This window comes from Microchirus variegatus (assembly GCF_963457635.1).
Source record: "Microchirus variegatus genome assembly, chromosome: 13".
Taxonomy (NCBI): Eukaryota; Metazoa; Chordata; class Actinopteri; order Pleuronectiformes; family Soleidae; genus Microchirus; species Microchirus variegatus.
Window position 1 is genome coordinate 7710333 of NC_139814.1, and position 12362 is coordinate 7722694.

Here is a 12362-nt window from a genome sequence, read left to right on the forward strand (position 1 = left end):
TTCATCTTTCACTCTATCATGACTGAAATGCCCAAGGGTTGCTGATTGGTCAAGTTACGTGCTAGGCTCACATTAAAACATGCAAACTGACCACGATACCAGAGGCTTTTTTCTCCCTCCTTTCTTACTTTCCTTTAATCTTCCAGTCCTCCTCTCCCACTACCCCTCCTCTGGTTCTGTGCCAGCCTTCCCTTGAATTCCAAGCATCTGGTCCTTTCTGGGAAACACCCATGATAGGACTGTCCAACAAAACCACCACAGAAAACAAAGCCCCTTGGTTTCTGCAGCAGAACAGCAGTAGTTGCCCTCGAGGAGGAGTCGAGCTGTCGGGGCGACATGGTTGTGGACTTTCTAGGAATTCTAACAGGATGGGAACCTTGTGTAACTCCTCACTGTTTGTGTGCTCAGCAGACAGCTTATTGTTCTCTTTTAGCTGTCTGCTTTTGCACTGTAATTTTCCGCCTTCTCCGTTTTCAATAGAGATTAAGGACATTAACTGAATAACTGTTGTTGTCACTGCAGTCGATGAACAAAAGGGCAGCTCTTTAGTGCCACTTCAGCTCACTAATATCTCCATGAACGATGATACAATTGAAATATCTAATTAAAAAAAAAAAAAAAAAGCTTGTATTTATCGGCGTGCCAACTTGCAAAGTAAGTTTTCAACTGACCTGGTTAATTAAGGGCTAATTAAAAACTACCCTAACACTGTCTTAACTGCTCTGATGCCGACCAGAGGCCACACTAAAGTTCTCTGAGAGATGCTTGCATTCTTTAGAGGGAAATTGCATGTAGTCAACACCGTCAGAGCCCTGACTAGCTCTCAGCTGTCTGTCTCTGACTCTTTTTTTCTAAAGTCCTGTGAATGACTCACTTGTGCTCTCAATATAGAAAGTGAATCAACAAGCATCAAAGGGAGACCTGAGAACAGAGGAGCAGCAGATGGCTTCGGCTGCATTGTACGAAAACATTTTGACAAACTTGGCTGCGGCTGCATGAACAACTCCACGATTATTCAAAACAGCAGCAAGATGCAGAGTTAGCTTTATTGTGATGAACCAGCTTGTAAATCAGACCAGAAAACACAGAGAATGCAGTTTGAAACAGTCTAGCACTTATTGTGCTGTTCTCAGTGGCAGATATAGTGGTGTGTTGCCTTGATAATTGCTGTTAGTGGTTTTGCACTGTTCCCTTTGGCCTGACAAGCTTTTTTCATACATACAAAACCCATTTATTTCACACTTATCAGCAGTAGAGAACATATTTTCATGAAATGAAACACTAGGGGCGATTGTGGTTCAGCGATAGAGCAAGTTGTTTTTCAGCAGGAAGGTTGTGGGTTTGATTCCCGGCTCCGCTTGGCAAGACGCTTAACCCCATGTTGCTCTTGAGGGCTGTGCCGGCAGCATGTGAATGGCTATGAAAGATGATTGAAGATAGAAGAACACACTGCACATAGATATGTAGATTTGAGGGGTCATCAAAGACTAGAAAAGCAAAATACTTGGGGTGGGAATCACAGGCGACCACACGATACCAATAATATCATGATATCTATCAACGATTTTGTGATAATCAATATATTGAGACAATCATATAGCGATACATCACAATATCTGTCTAAATTAAGAAACAAAACCTCTGTGAGACGTTAAAAGTGCAGGATTTCTCTATTTATTCACAACATAGAGAACAACTATGTAACTGTAAACTCCCTCTTCATCAGCCAGGTAACCTGCCCAATTTTCCTTTCGTCAAGTCGTGATTGTTTACTTTAGATTAATTTGTTAATTAAATATCAATATTTGCCCTGACATATCGATTATCATTTATCATGAGGAAGGACGATGATATATCACCAAATGGATATTTTGACCCAACCCTACTTTTACAAACTGATTTAGTCAACAATGATTACTTACAACAACTAAAAACTGAACATCACAGAATGTCAAAGCATCTAATCACTTGACTTGACTATAGTGGGACTCAGATTTTGTAGCACAAAGGAACTACTGCATTATTGTGTCATTGTACATTGCAGTGGTTAGCATTCACCCAGTATCCTTGAGTTCATGTATCGCGATGGGGTTGTTATATCAAAATGAACAAAAATTTGTTTTTCTTTCTTTCTCTGTTTCTAACTTTCTGCCTGCAAATGACTTTTTCGTGACATCTGAAGTGTTCCGACCACTGACAGCGCTGACATTTTGTTCACATTGTGTTGCACCTCTGTTCTCCAGGCATTTAATGGGAAGTTACCTTTATAAAGTTAGCTCATAATATAAGTGAAGACTTGAAAGTTCACATCAGCCAGTTCTTGTGGTAGATTCTAGTGCTGGCTGTAGGGACACAGGTCAAGTTCTTCAGTTTCCAGTGTCAAGTCTCAATTCCCGACTTTTAATTCTTAATGGTTGGACCGATGAATATTAATGGTGTAGTTGACCAGTGTGACGTGTAACGGTAGTCTCCTGTGTTTCCATCCTGTGTGTGTGTCCACTCATTTGAATGAATGTAAGAAAAAGTTTGCAGTCATAATAATTAGAGAGGGATATTTTGTATTTCTTTCACTAAAGCATAGGGTAAAAGATTCAGCTCATTAGTATTTTCAGTATCGATTCATTAGAAAACTAAATTCTATACTAATTCTAAACTCTAAATTGTAAATTGTAAATGAAAAAATATAATGTGGAAAACGTATTGAACAACAGTTTTCTGTCAACTGAATAATCCATTAATCACACGTTTTTAATAATACCGGTATATATCGGTACAATTACATATCACAGCCACGAACAGGACCTTTGTTGTGGACAAAATTTGACGAGATCTCTGTTTTACTTCTTGTCTGGTGAGTTTTAGGTGTAAATCCAGATGTGCTGAGTCTCAGCTGTTTGATACAGAGGTGACTTTATGTGGCAGCTCAGAGGACACACAGAGGAATCAAGACATATTTTTTTTCTGCCTCTATGCTTCTTTCGGGATCCATCTCCTCGTGTGTCTTGCCTTATTTTCTCTTCGTATCTCTCCTTCTATTTGTCTCGCTGTTGGCCTTTGTCCATCGTACTTTCTGCCTCTTGCCATTTGTGTCCTTTGATGTCGAGGCTGTCAGTTTGATAATCTATAATAGATATCAGATTGTTTTCTTCCCTATAGACAAAAGTGGGTTACCTGATATTTACTTTGCCACTTCTGTTAAAGTCTGCCCATTTTCTTTTGGACTTTGTTTTGGTCCTTGAGAATCGTCTGCTGGTATTGCACTGGAACATCTTAGAGCCATAACTGTGTGTGCTACACTTAGATTCTGAAAACTGCAATATTTCCATTCTTTTATATAAATGATCCAGTTAATTGAGTCAGTACTGTACAGTTTTTTTCAAATTGAGATTCACATTCGTGAATTATAGGTAGGTAGGTCGCCGTTGCTGATTGCATCCATTGTCATCAATGTGAGCATTTTCACCGGGCACAGTCCGACACAGAATCAAAGTAAAACTCTTCCGCCCCCCATTCAAAATAAAACACAATACACAGGTCATATAGCCTATCACAACTTCACATCGACATTACATCGTAACAGTCAATTAATCAGGGCGTCTCGTAAAGTCATAATGTACGACGAGAGACTGAAGTGGACAAACATAAAATAATTTATGACACCAGATCAACAGTTCCTCCATGTTAGAGAATGAAAGAAGCTGTGTTGTTGTTGTTTCCTCTATACACACAGTCTATGGCGGGAACTTGCGTCCGTTCAGGATTATCGCGTGATCTTCCATGAATACTGCTGGCTCCCAAGGCACCGCCGCACTGCCGTAATGCGCCCGGTGGGGATTGACCCCGGGCAGAGGATGATGCAAAACTGTGCCGGTGACGTTACGCTGCTGTAACGAGCCCAGTGGAAATCCGCCTTAACAGACAAACAAACTCCGGCAAAAACATAACCTCCTTTGCGGAGGTAAATATTGTTTCCTCATTATTTTTTTCTACTAGCCTGTCAAGAAATACAAAACCTAAACTCATCACAGTCATGAGTCTGTTTTCATATGTGAAAATTGCCAAATAATTATGTTCAGTTCAGTCCAGATATTTCACTCGGACTCCAGATTCCTGCAGAAGTTATTGCAGATGATTGAAATGAAAAGCAGGCTGATTTGCTAATAGCTAAAAAATGAGGCTCCTGAACTTCACTGAGTGGACTCCAGTTGACTTCTTAAATACACATGTGGATGTATGTGTGTGTGTGTGTGTGTGTGTGTGTGTGTGTGTGTGTGTGTGTGTGTGTGTGTGTGTGTGTGTGTGTGTGTGTGTGTGTGTGTGTGTGTGTGTGTGTGACAAACAAGGGCAGGGGCTTTCTGAGCGTAATGTTTTCACGTCACACGCTCATCATGGTCATGGTCAGACAAAAGAGATTAGTGCCTTCATTGTCGTTCTTTTCATATCACCCAGAGAATGGTTTTCTCTTCACTCTCTTGGTTGTTAACTCTCATCATATGCTGTATGATCGTATAATATCTCTTTACAAGTGAAGATTGACTGCTCTGTTGAGTGAAAGACAAGTTTTGCTTCAAACTCTGAAGACTGAGCCATTTCTTTCTTTCTTTTGCAAAAAAATGGTTTTAAAAAGGTTAAATCAGTCTCTGAATTATGAATTGAATGTATTTCTGTTTATAAGCATCAACGTACAACAATTTAAATATGCAAATGACAGAAAGAAAAAAAAAATCATACATCCATTTCACACAATACACCTCTCTCTCTCATGAAATATCCAAGAATATCAGCAATATAAGAAAGGGAAAATGTGATTTATTTTTTTCTTTTTAACTCCTCAGAGACAAACAACCTTCTGTAATTATACTTTTCTTTTATTTCGCTTGTAAGAGTGTGTTTTTCAAGTGGTAGCTCCACATGCAGCCAGTAGGGGGAATCGATCACTTGTGCTGCTGCCGTGCCCTTCTCGCCTCTCCTCCTCTCCTCTCTTGCCTGCGTTCTCCCAGGTTGTGGAAACACTGCAGCCCGCTGGTCTGTGTCTGGATCCCTCGCTCGCACAGAGCTACTCAAGATCCTCCTACCGGCTGAGCTAGGGGAAGGAGGAGGCTGCTGCTCTGCTCGCAGCCTTGGACGAGCCCCCTCTACCACCCTGTCAGTGTAGAGGAAAAGGAGAGAGAGAGAGAGCGAGAGAGAGAGAGCGAGAGGAGCGACTGAGTGACAGAGAAAGCACACACACACACGCGAGAGAGAGGGAGAGAGAGCAACTGTGTGACAGAGGGAAAGAGAATGAGGCAAGCTGTTTAGAGGAGTGAGAGAACCAAGGAAGAAATAAGCAACACATTTTACAAGAGCAGGAAGAGGGAGGATCGCAGAAGAGGGACTCCTTCTTCACCGGGCACCTGGGACACAGTCACTGTGGGCTTTTGTCACTCGTCTTATAGCTGGAACCCAGTGGATTGTCTATTGGATTTTTTAAAACATATTTGTGCGTGTGCCACATCCTTTAATAACTAGGATTATTCCTGCAGGCTTGACTGACCACGTCTCCTCAGACTGAGATCGCTTCCTGCTCTCGCGTTGCGATTCTGCTCTGTACACAAAGTGCATCTGTCGGCAACCGGTGCTGAGGATATCTCCCCCTCTGTCAAACAGGACAGCACGCAGCCCCTGTCGGATCAGACTACAGAGGAGAGCGAGCGAGAGCGCGTGTGTGTGCTTGTGTGTGTGTGTGTGTGTAAGAGAGGGAAAAAAGAGAGAGAGAGAGAAAGAGAGGTGCAGTGAGATAGAGTCAGATTTACAGTGTGCTTGAGAGAGAAGCAGATGAAAGCTCAGGCAAAAGACTGGAGTGAAACAGCTTCAATAGAGAAGTGAATCTCTCCCGTTTTTCCTTGCCATCCCTTTCCTCCTCTCCTCCTCCTCTTCCTCTCATATTCTCCAACATTTGCAGGACTGCCGGAGCCACTGCCACCTGCACCGCTACACGTTTCTTTCCTCTTGTTCCTCTACCTCACCCTCATCACACGTTACTATCCAACACCAGCTGCTGCCGGGGACGCCGCTCTCGGTTTTTGCACTTGTGGGAAATATTTCAATTGAGCCAGCAGTGAGAGAGACTGAGTGAGCATCCGGCCAAACACTAAAGCTCTGGACTGTTCTTCAGGAGCTTCTACAGCAGAGGAGAACCTTCTTCCAGCTGCTGTTGCCCTCACGAAGACCCTGCCTTCTCCCTGGAGGACTGGCCAAAGACACAGTGGTTGCGGACAGTGAAGACAAGACTTGCACAACCTTCCCCCTCTATCCCGTTGGTAGCTACTTGGCAGCTCCCACCCCCGTGTCACCATTCCCTGCCTCAGTGCTAAGGATTCCAGCTACATGGGCAAGCGATTGGAGCAGCAGCCAATGTACCCTCAGTACACCTACTACTACCCCCACTATCTCCAGACCAAGGTACGCTGCTCCTCTGATCTTCTTGCCTTTCTCAAGCCTTCTCATCTACTCCTACACTGCTTCCCTCTCTCCTTCCCTGCCACCCACCCACCCTTATCTCACCACCACACCCTCCCCCTGGTCCTCTCTCTCTCTCCATTTATCCACCTCTCATCCCTGAGTAGAGATGAGAATTGATGGAAAGCTGGCCTTGGCTGTGATGGTTACAGATGGCAGGTACCTTGTAGCAGTTGAGATGTCTTTGTCATTGTGTGTGTGTGTGTGTGTGTGGGAGTGAACAATCAGGGATCAAGGTTGAGGGTCAATGAACTACTGTTAGTCCAGCCCACTGGACCATAACTGGGAGCTGTCCAGTACGTTAACCTCCATCCTTTACGGGCTAAACCGATGAGCTCTTGAAATGACACACTGCAGTGGCATGGAGTGTAATCTGTGAAATAAAGCCGTAGTGTAGATTTAGACGCTTTTGTTTAAATAACTGTCATGTTTGACAGCTCTGTTTGTGCTGTCGAACGTTAAACAGATGACAGAAATAAGACCCAGATTTAATTTGCTCATGAAGTATTTGGCAAGCTGAATTGAGGCCATTGTTTAAATGCTTTGGTGCCACTTTTCAAAAGAGGCAAATAAAAGATTTATCCATGAAGTTGATAATTCCCCAAACACCACAAATGGCTTATCGCTGTGCTTATACAAAGGGAGGAATACAAAAGAAAAAAAAAGAAAACGGGTAAGAACTCTGATTGCTGTTGTGATGTCAGTGCGTGTGTTACTGACAGAGCAGGCAGGCGGAGCGTTGCCCATGTTTGCTCTAGCTGTAATATGCATCAGTGCCTCTGGGATGGAGGCTCAGGCCTGGGCTCAGTTGTCTGCCAGGTCACTGGCTGGACACACCACCCAGACATCATCAAAGGATTAAAACTGCAGCCTTTTGAGGATTACACAAATTTCTCTCCATTATTGTGATGGGGCTATGCACAGCACAAGCTTCTGAGCATGATGCAACGGGTGTGCAGTTGCAGGTATACAATGGTCAAGCAGGCAGCGGCTAAACTGATATTCAGTGTGATCTTATTACTGTAAACACACGTTTGTTCCTTTCATCTGTTAGAAAAAGGCTATTTTTAAATGGGCCGATCAAAACTTTTTAAACGCAAGGTTATATTTTATTCATATTCTTTATTTAAGTCTGAATCACTGGGGAAACGAATACATTTACTTTATGAGATATGCATGAGAGTCACTAAAACAGAAAAGGAAGCGGTGGACATTGGCCAAGAATGAAAAACTTCAGTGAATTAATGAAATGTTTAACTAATCAACGTATCAGTGTAAGTGATACAGCAAAATACCGCAGATGTTACGATGCTCCTCATCCTCATGTGGAGCTGCACTGTGAACTACTGCAACCCCAGCAAGGAAGACCTTCCCGCAGCTCCACCTCGCCATCCACAACCTCGCCCTGATTTATAGTTTAATACATTTGTGCTGCTGCCATATGGTCTCTCTCACCCCCCCCCCCCCTTCTCTACTCCTTCCATCATCCCCCTCTCTCTCCCTCCGCCTTCCCATATCTCAGAGTTACTCATCTTGGGGCCCTCTCAATTAGGGTATGCCCCTCCATTCCTCTCCCTCCCTCCCTCCCTTCCACTTTTCTTTCCCCCTTTTCCTCCACTCCTCGCTTTCTGCCTGCCTACTCTGCTGCAACAGGGCCCCTCTGCATCCTTTGCCGATACTGCAGTTCACTCCCAAGGTCAATGCAGATCCAATCTTGCCACCATCAGCGATTAATATATCCTTGAGCAGGCTCGAAAGGGTCTCGTGTCATGCAAACGCGACCCATTGTAGGGGCACGGGGGCACAGAGAGCATACATGTCCATTTATAAAAAAAAAAAAACGGCACTGGACATTCATTTACCTTGTCATAGTTAGTTAGCGTAGCCTGTGGCCTTGTAGGTTGATATGATGGAGCTACAGACAGGGTCAGTGAGAGAAAGGGAGGCGTGGAGAGTGGCCACAGTGTTAGGCGATGTGGCCGGAAGGGCTGTGGAGAGCTATCTCACACCCTCATTAATGATCATTGATAGCTCGATTACAGAGAGGGGAGAAGGGCCTTGGCTGGCAGGTTCACTCCTCAGTGGACAAAATCACATGGCAGTCCCTTTGACTTAATCTGCACTCACACATACTCACACACACCACCAACCCCAACCCCCCACCCCCCTTTGCACACATTCCTCAGCTGAGATTTAGCCGTCAGTCTCGAATCACACAGGTATTTTTGTTCATCTTCCTCACTGCATTCTCGGCATATAGCCTCATTCTCCCGAGAGATGTGTGTGTGTGTGTGTGTGTGTGTGTGTGTGTGTGTGTGTGTGTGTGTGTAAATATCTTGTAGCATTGGGGAGTGGGAGTGGGGCGTAACTCATACCAAAGTATCGCTGTTTTCCCTCTCTCGCCTCCATTTTATGACACATATTTGTGATTCTATGCATAGAGAATTTATAGAGCATCTGTGCTTGGTTATTACTGGGGACTTTATTGTAAAGAGAGCCGCTTAACATTGTCATAATGGCCTGCAGAATGATGTGAGGCGCCGCCTGAGTTTGGGGTTCCTCTATCCTCGATGTATGTGCTCATTTTACTCTGATTTAATGGAGTTCTCTGTCCAGCATGTGCTCGTCAGCCCAGATTAGAATACTAAAGTCAGAGAATGAGATAAAACAATAACATTTGGCTTTCTATTGATCAGTGCAGTGGGGCGTAGCTTGTGCTTCTCTTTAGCTGAATTATTGATTGCTGAAAGAGGATTTGTGTGTGTTGTGTGAGCATGTATTTGTCTGTGTGGCTTTTACTTGAGCTGTGGGGGAGCTAGCCGGATGCTACATGTGATGAGAGGATCTATCAAAGACCCCATTATTGTCCATGCCCCAGCTGATCAGTCCATAGATACATTTGAAAATCTGAAACTCAGCCTTTGCTCAGGCGCCGTCTTTCCATGGTTTAGTGCCGTTGGCAGCTTGCTGTGCATTCGGCTTTAATGATAGGTAATAGATGTGCAGCATAAATGCAAAAATGTAAGTCCGGCCCCAGCTCGGCCCCTCCCTTCACCCATGAGAACATTTACAGCACACAGATCAATTATTGTTATTTTATGATAGTGTTGCATTTATGTGTGTGCTAAGTGCCTGTTAGTCTAAGTGTTCGTCGTATCTAATTTTCCCTCAATGATAGGCATTTTCAGTTCTCAGTTTCATTATTGCACACAGAACTCTCAAAAGGAACTCTCAAATTACTGCTGTAATATTTAGTTAACTTTCATTGTTGCACTCAAACACACCCATACTGCTTTTACATGTGTGCTCTTCCCAATGGGAACAGTGCAAAATGTGCAAGTGAAGCTCCTGCACTGTGGCCGTGGTCTGTGTTACATTTATGCCAGTACATACAGAACCCAATAAGCTGAGGGGGACAGGTTGAGGTAGATTTAGTGGCGGCTAATGCCCCTGGCCTTAAATAAACAGCAGTCAATAGAGCCCTTTGAGAGGATCTGCACCTTTATCTGACCCTGCCGTAGGCACCATTTATAGTCCACTTAATTCTTTACAAATGGAGGAAAAGATGTGTATGCAGGCAAGAGAGAGCGAGAAAGAAAGAGAAAGACAGAGCGTTGGATGTTATAGTGAGGGAGGGGCCCGTTAAAAGCAAGGAAAAGGGTTTGGTTACATTACAAGGGGTGATCCATTGTGTTACAGAAATAACAACAGAGCCATCTAAATCCTCCTTTAATGCTTTGATAGACGAGGAAGAGAAATAGAGGCAGCAAGGGAGAGACAGATATACATAGATATGGAGAGGGCAAGCTAAATCAAAGGCAGAGCAAAAGGACCCATTTGCAGCGTCTTTTCATTATATCAGTTATCAGTTGTGTAAAACTCAACTAGCAGCTCGGTCTCCTCTGTCTCCACTGATGAGGAAATGCTTTGAAGAGTTTATCAAGGGGCTTTTAGGTTCTGAAAAAAATACTCTGCTTCTATTACATTTAATAAACCACAGCCCTGTTTTGAGTCTGCGAAGATAGGCTCTCATTAGCACTAAGACAAGGGTAGCAGAATTCATTTCCCCACTTGTAATTCTTGATACGCGCTTCACGACTCACTGCCCAAAACAAAACGCTGTCCCTGCTTTGCTGTAAATCATAACCCATCATGTGCTCTCTCTCTCTCTCTCTCTCTCTTAGCTAGCTCAGATTGACAGACTTTTTAGCAAGAGCTCCAGCTTGCTTTCTTTTTTCTCTCTCTCCCATGCTTTGCTTGTTCTCGTGGGATCCGGAGGCTTTTTTTGATCATTAATCAGCTAATAGGTTTTGTTCTTACCTGCCTCTGCGTATAGCTTCATGCAACTGAACAATCCCCCATGACTGTCAGTCAGTGAGGCAGACAATTTGTTTGAAATAGACTGCAATGTGCACATGCACAAACATGCACTCACACACACTGAGACTACAGTAGGGGGTACTCTTAACCTTTGTCATCTATCAACTGACAGCACAGCCCTGTCTGAACACCTAGACTTGAAGGTTGCATGTGCATTACGGTTTCCTGCAGCCTTTTATAAGCCACAAGAGCAGAGTGCTCAGACCTGGCCCTCCACACGCTGCTGTCCACATCTCATTACAGCGGCTTTACCAGAGTGCCCTCTCGACATCCATTTTTGATAAAAGAGCAAAGGAGAGATGAACAGAGGAGAAGGAAAATGTGCCGAAGAACTGTTTGTTTCTAAGGATGTGAGGAGAAGAGGAGAGTCTGTGGTTGCATCCACACACTGATTTTGAAATTCCATCCATGATGCTTTTTCAAGTTTTTCTGTTTGAAAACTGCGGTATGTGAAGTATGGGCGAGCAGAAATTATGTGAAGCAGATGCAGATCACTTCTTATTCTGAGTTTAACATCTCATCTTGACGGAGGCTGTAGTAGAGTGACTGTAGCCCGTGTTGGCATCGTCCAAGGTTTTTTTTATAAATGATACCTGTAAGCTTATGTTGCGTGACGCTGTTAACAAGCACAGATTGTGCACAAGGATGTTTGTGCAACATGGAGTCGGTGCTGTATGTGTGTGTGTTTGGTCTAGTGCTCAAGAGTGAAGGTCTCAGAACCAGGTCACATTTTGCCCCTCCTCCCCAATGGGCTTGTGTCATATGAAAACGTGTCCTTGGGCAAGACACTGAACAAAGTACCTGCTCACTCACTGGAGGTCGCTGTGAAAAACGGCATCGCAGATAAATGCCTACAGGATGAAATTATGTGCTTGGTGGTGGAGTTCTTGCCCCAGGGAATCTCGTCTCCGAACTCTCCTGTCCCCGACCATCTGGAGATAACCCGCGACTCTAGCCTGTGCTGTGGGAGAGAGGGAGTCTTACCTCTGTGGTGAAAAAAGGGCATATGGGGAGGTGGAGTAATGGGAAAACATGGGTTAAAACACTGAATCCCCACCAGCTCTTAAAGGTACTGCTGTGAAGAGAAGAACACAGACCCCAAAAACCCACCGTGGGACCATACGTGTACTCAGGGTCCAAGGGTTTAGTGATCTTCCGTCTGCGGAACTCAAATGAAACTGATTTTTTTTTTTATAAAGTATTCCTACAAAGAGAAATAGACATGCAGAGAAAACATAAAGCAAGACTGAGAAAGACAGATTTAGAGCCAGATGAAAGGAGACACATGATGTACCCTTCAAAAATCCACCAGCACGGCAGGACTCTACAAATACGCTTGTTTTTTCTTTCTTTTTTCTGCCACTTTCTTGTTTTTACTTGCATTTCTTTGTGTAACATATCTACTTGGTGCTGCATGCTCTGGCCCGCTGTTTCACTCTTTGGTTTCTCTCAGTGTGGTGTTTACACTCTCTGTCTTATTATCC

The 12362-nt window shown here is 43.9% G+C and overlaps 1 protein-coding gene across 2 annotated transcripts in view; it reads left to right on the forward strand.

Annotated features, from left to right (window-relative positions):
- Positions 1-6366: 6366 nt before the first annotated feature.
- Positions 6367-12362, forward strand: part of LOC310935752 (RNA-binding motif, single-stranded-interacting protein 3) — a gene marked incomplete at both ends in the record, with an annotated part of 208341 nt that continues 202345 nt past the window's right edge. For both annotated transcript variants that reach the window (XM_083899692.1, XM_083899693.1), the window contains one exon: positions 6367-6441. In XM_083899692.1, coding sequence (XP_083755818.1) covers positions 6367-6441 — 75 coding nt within the window. The remainder of the gene's footprint in view (positions 6442-12362) is intronic.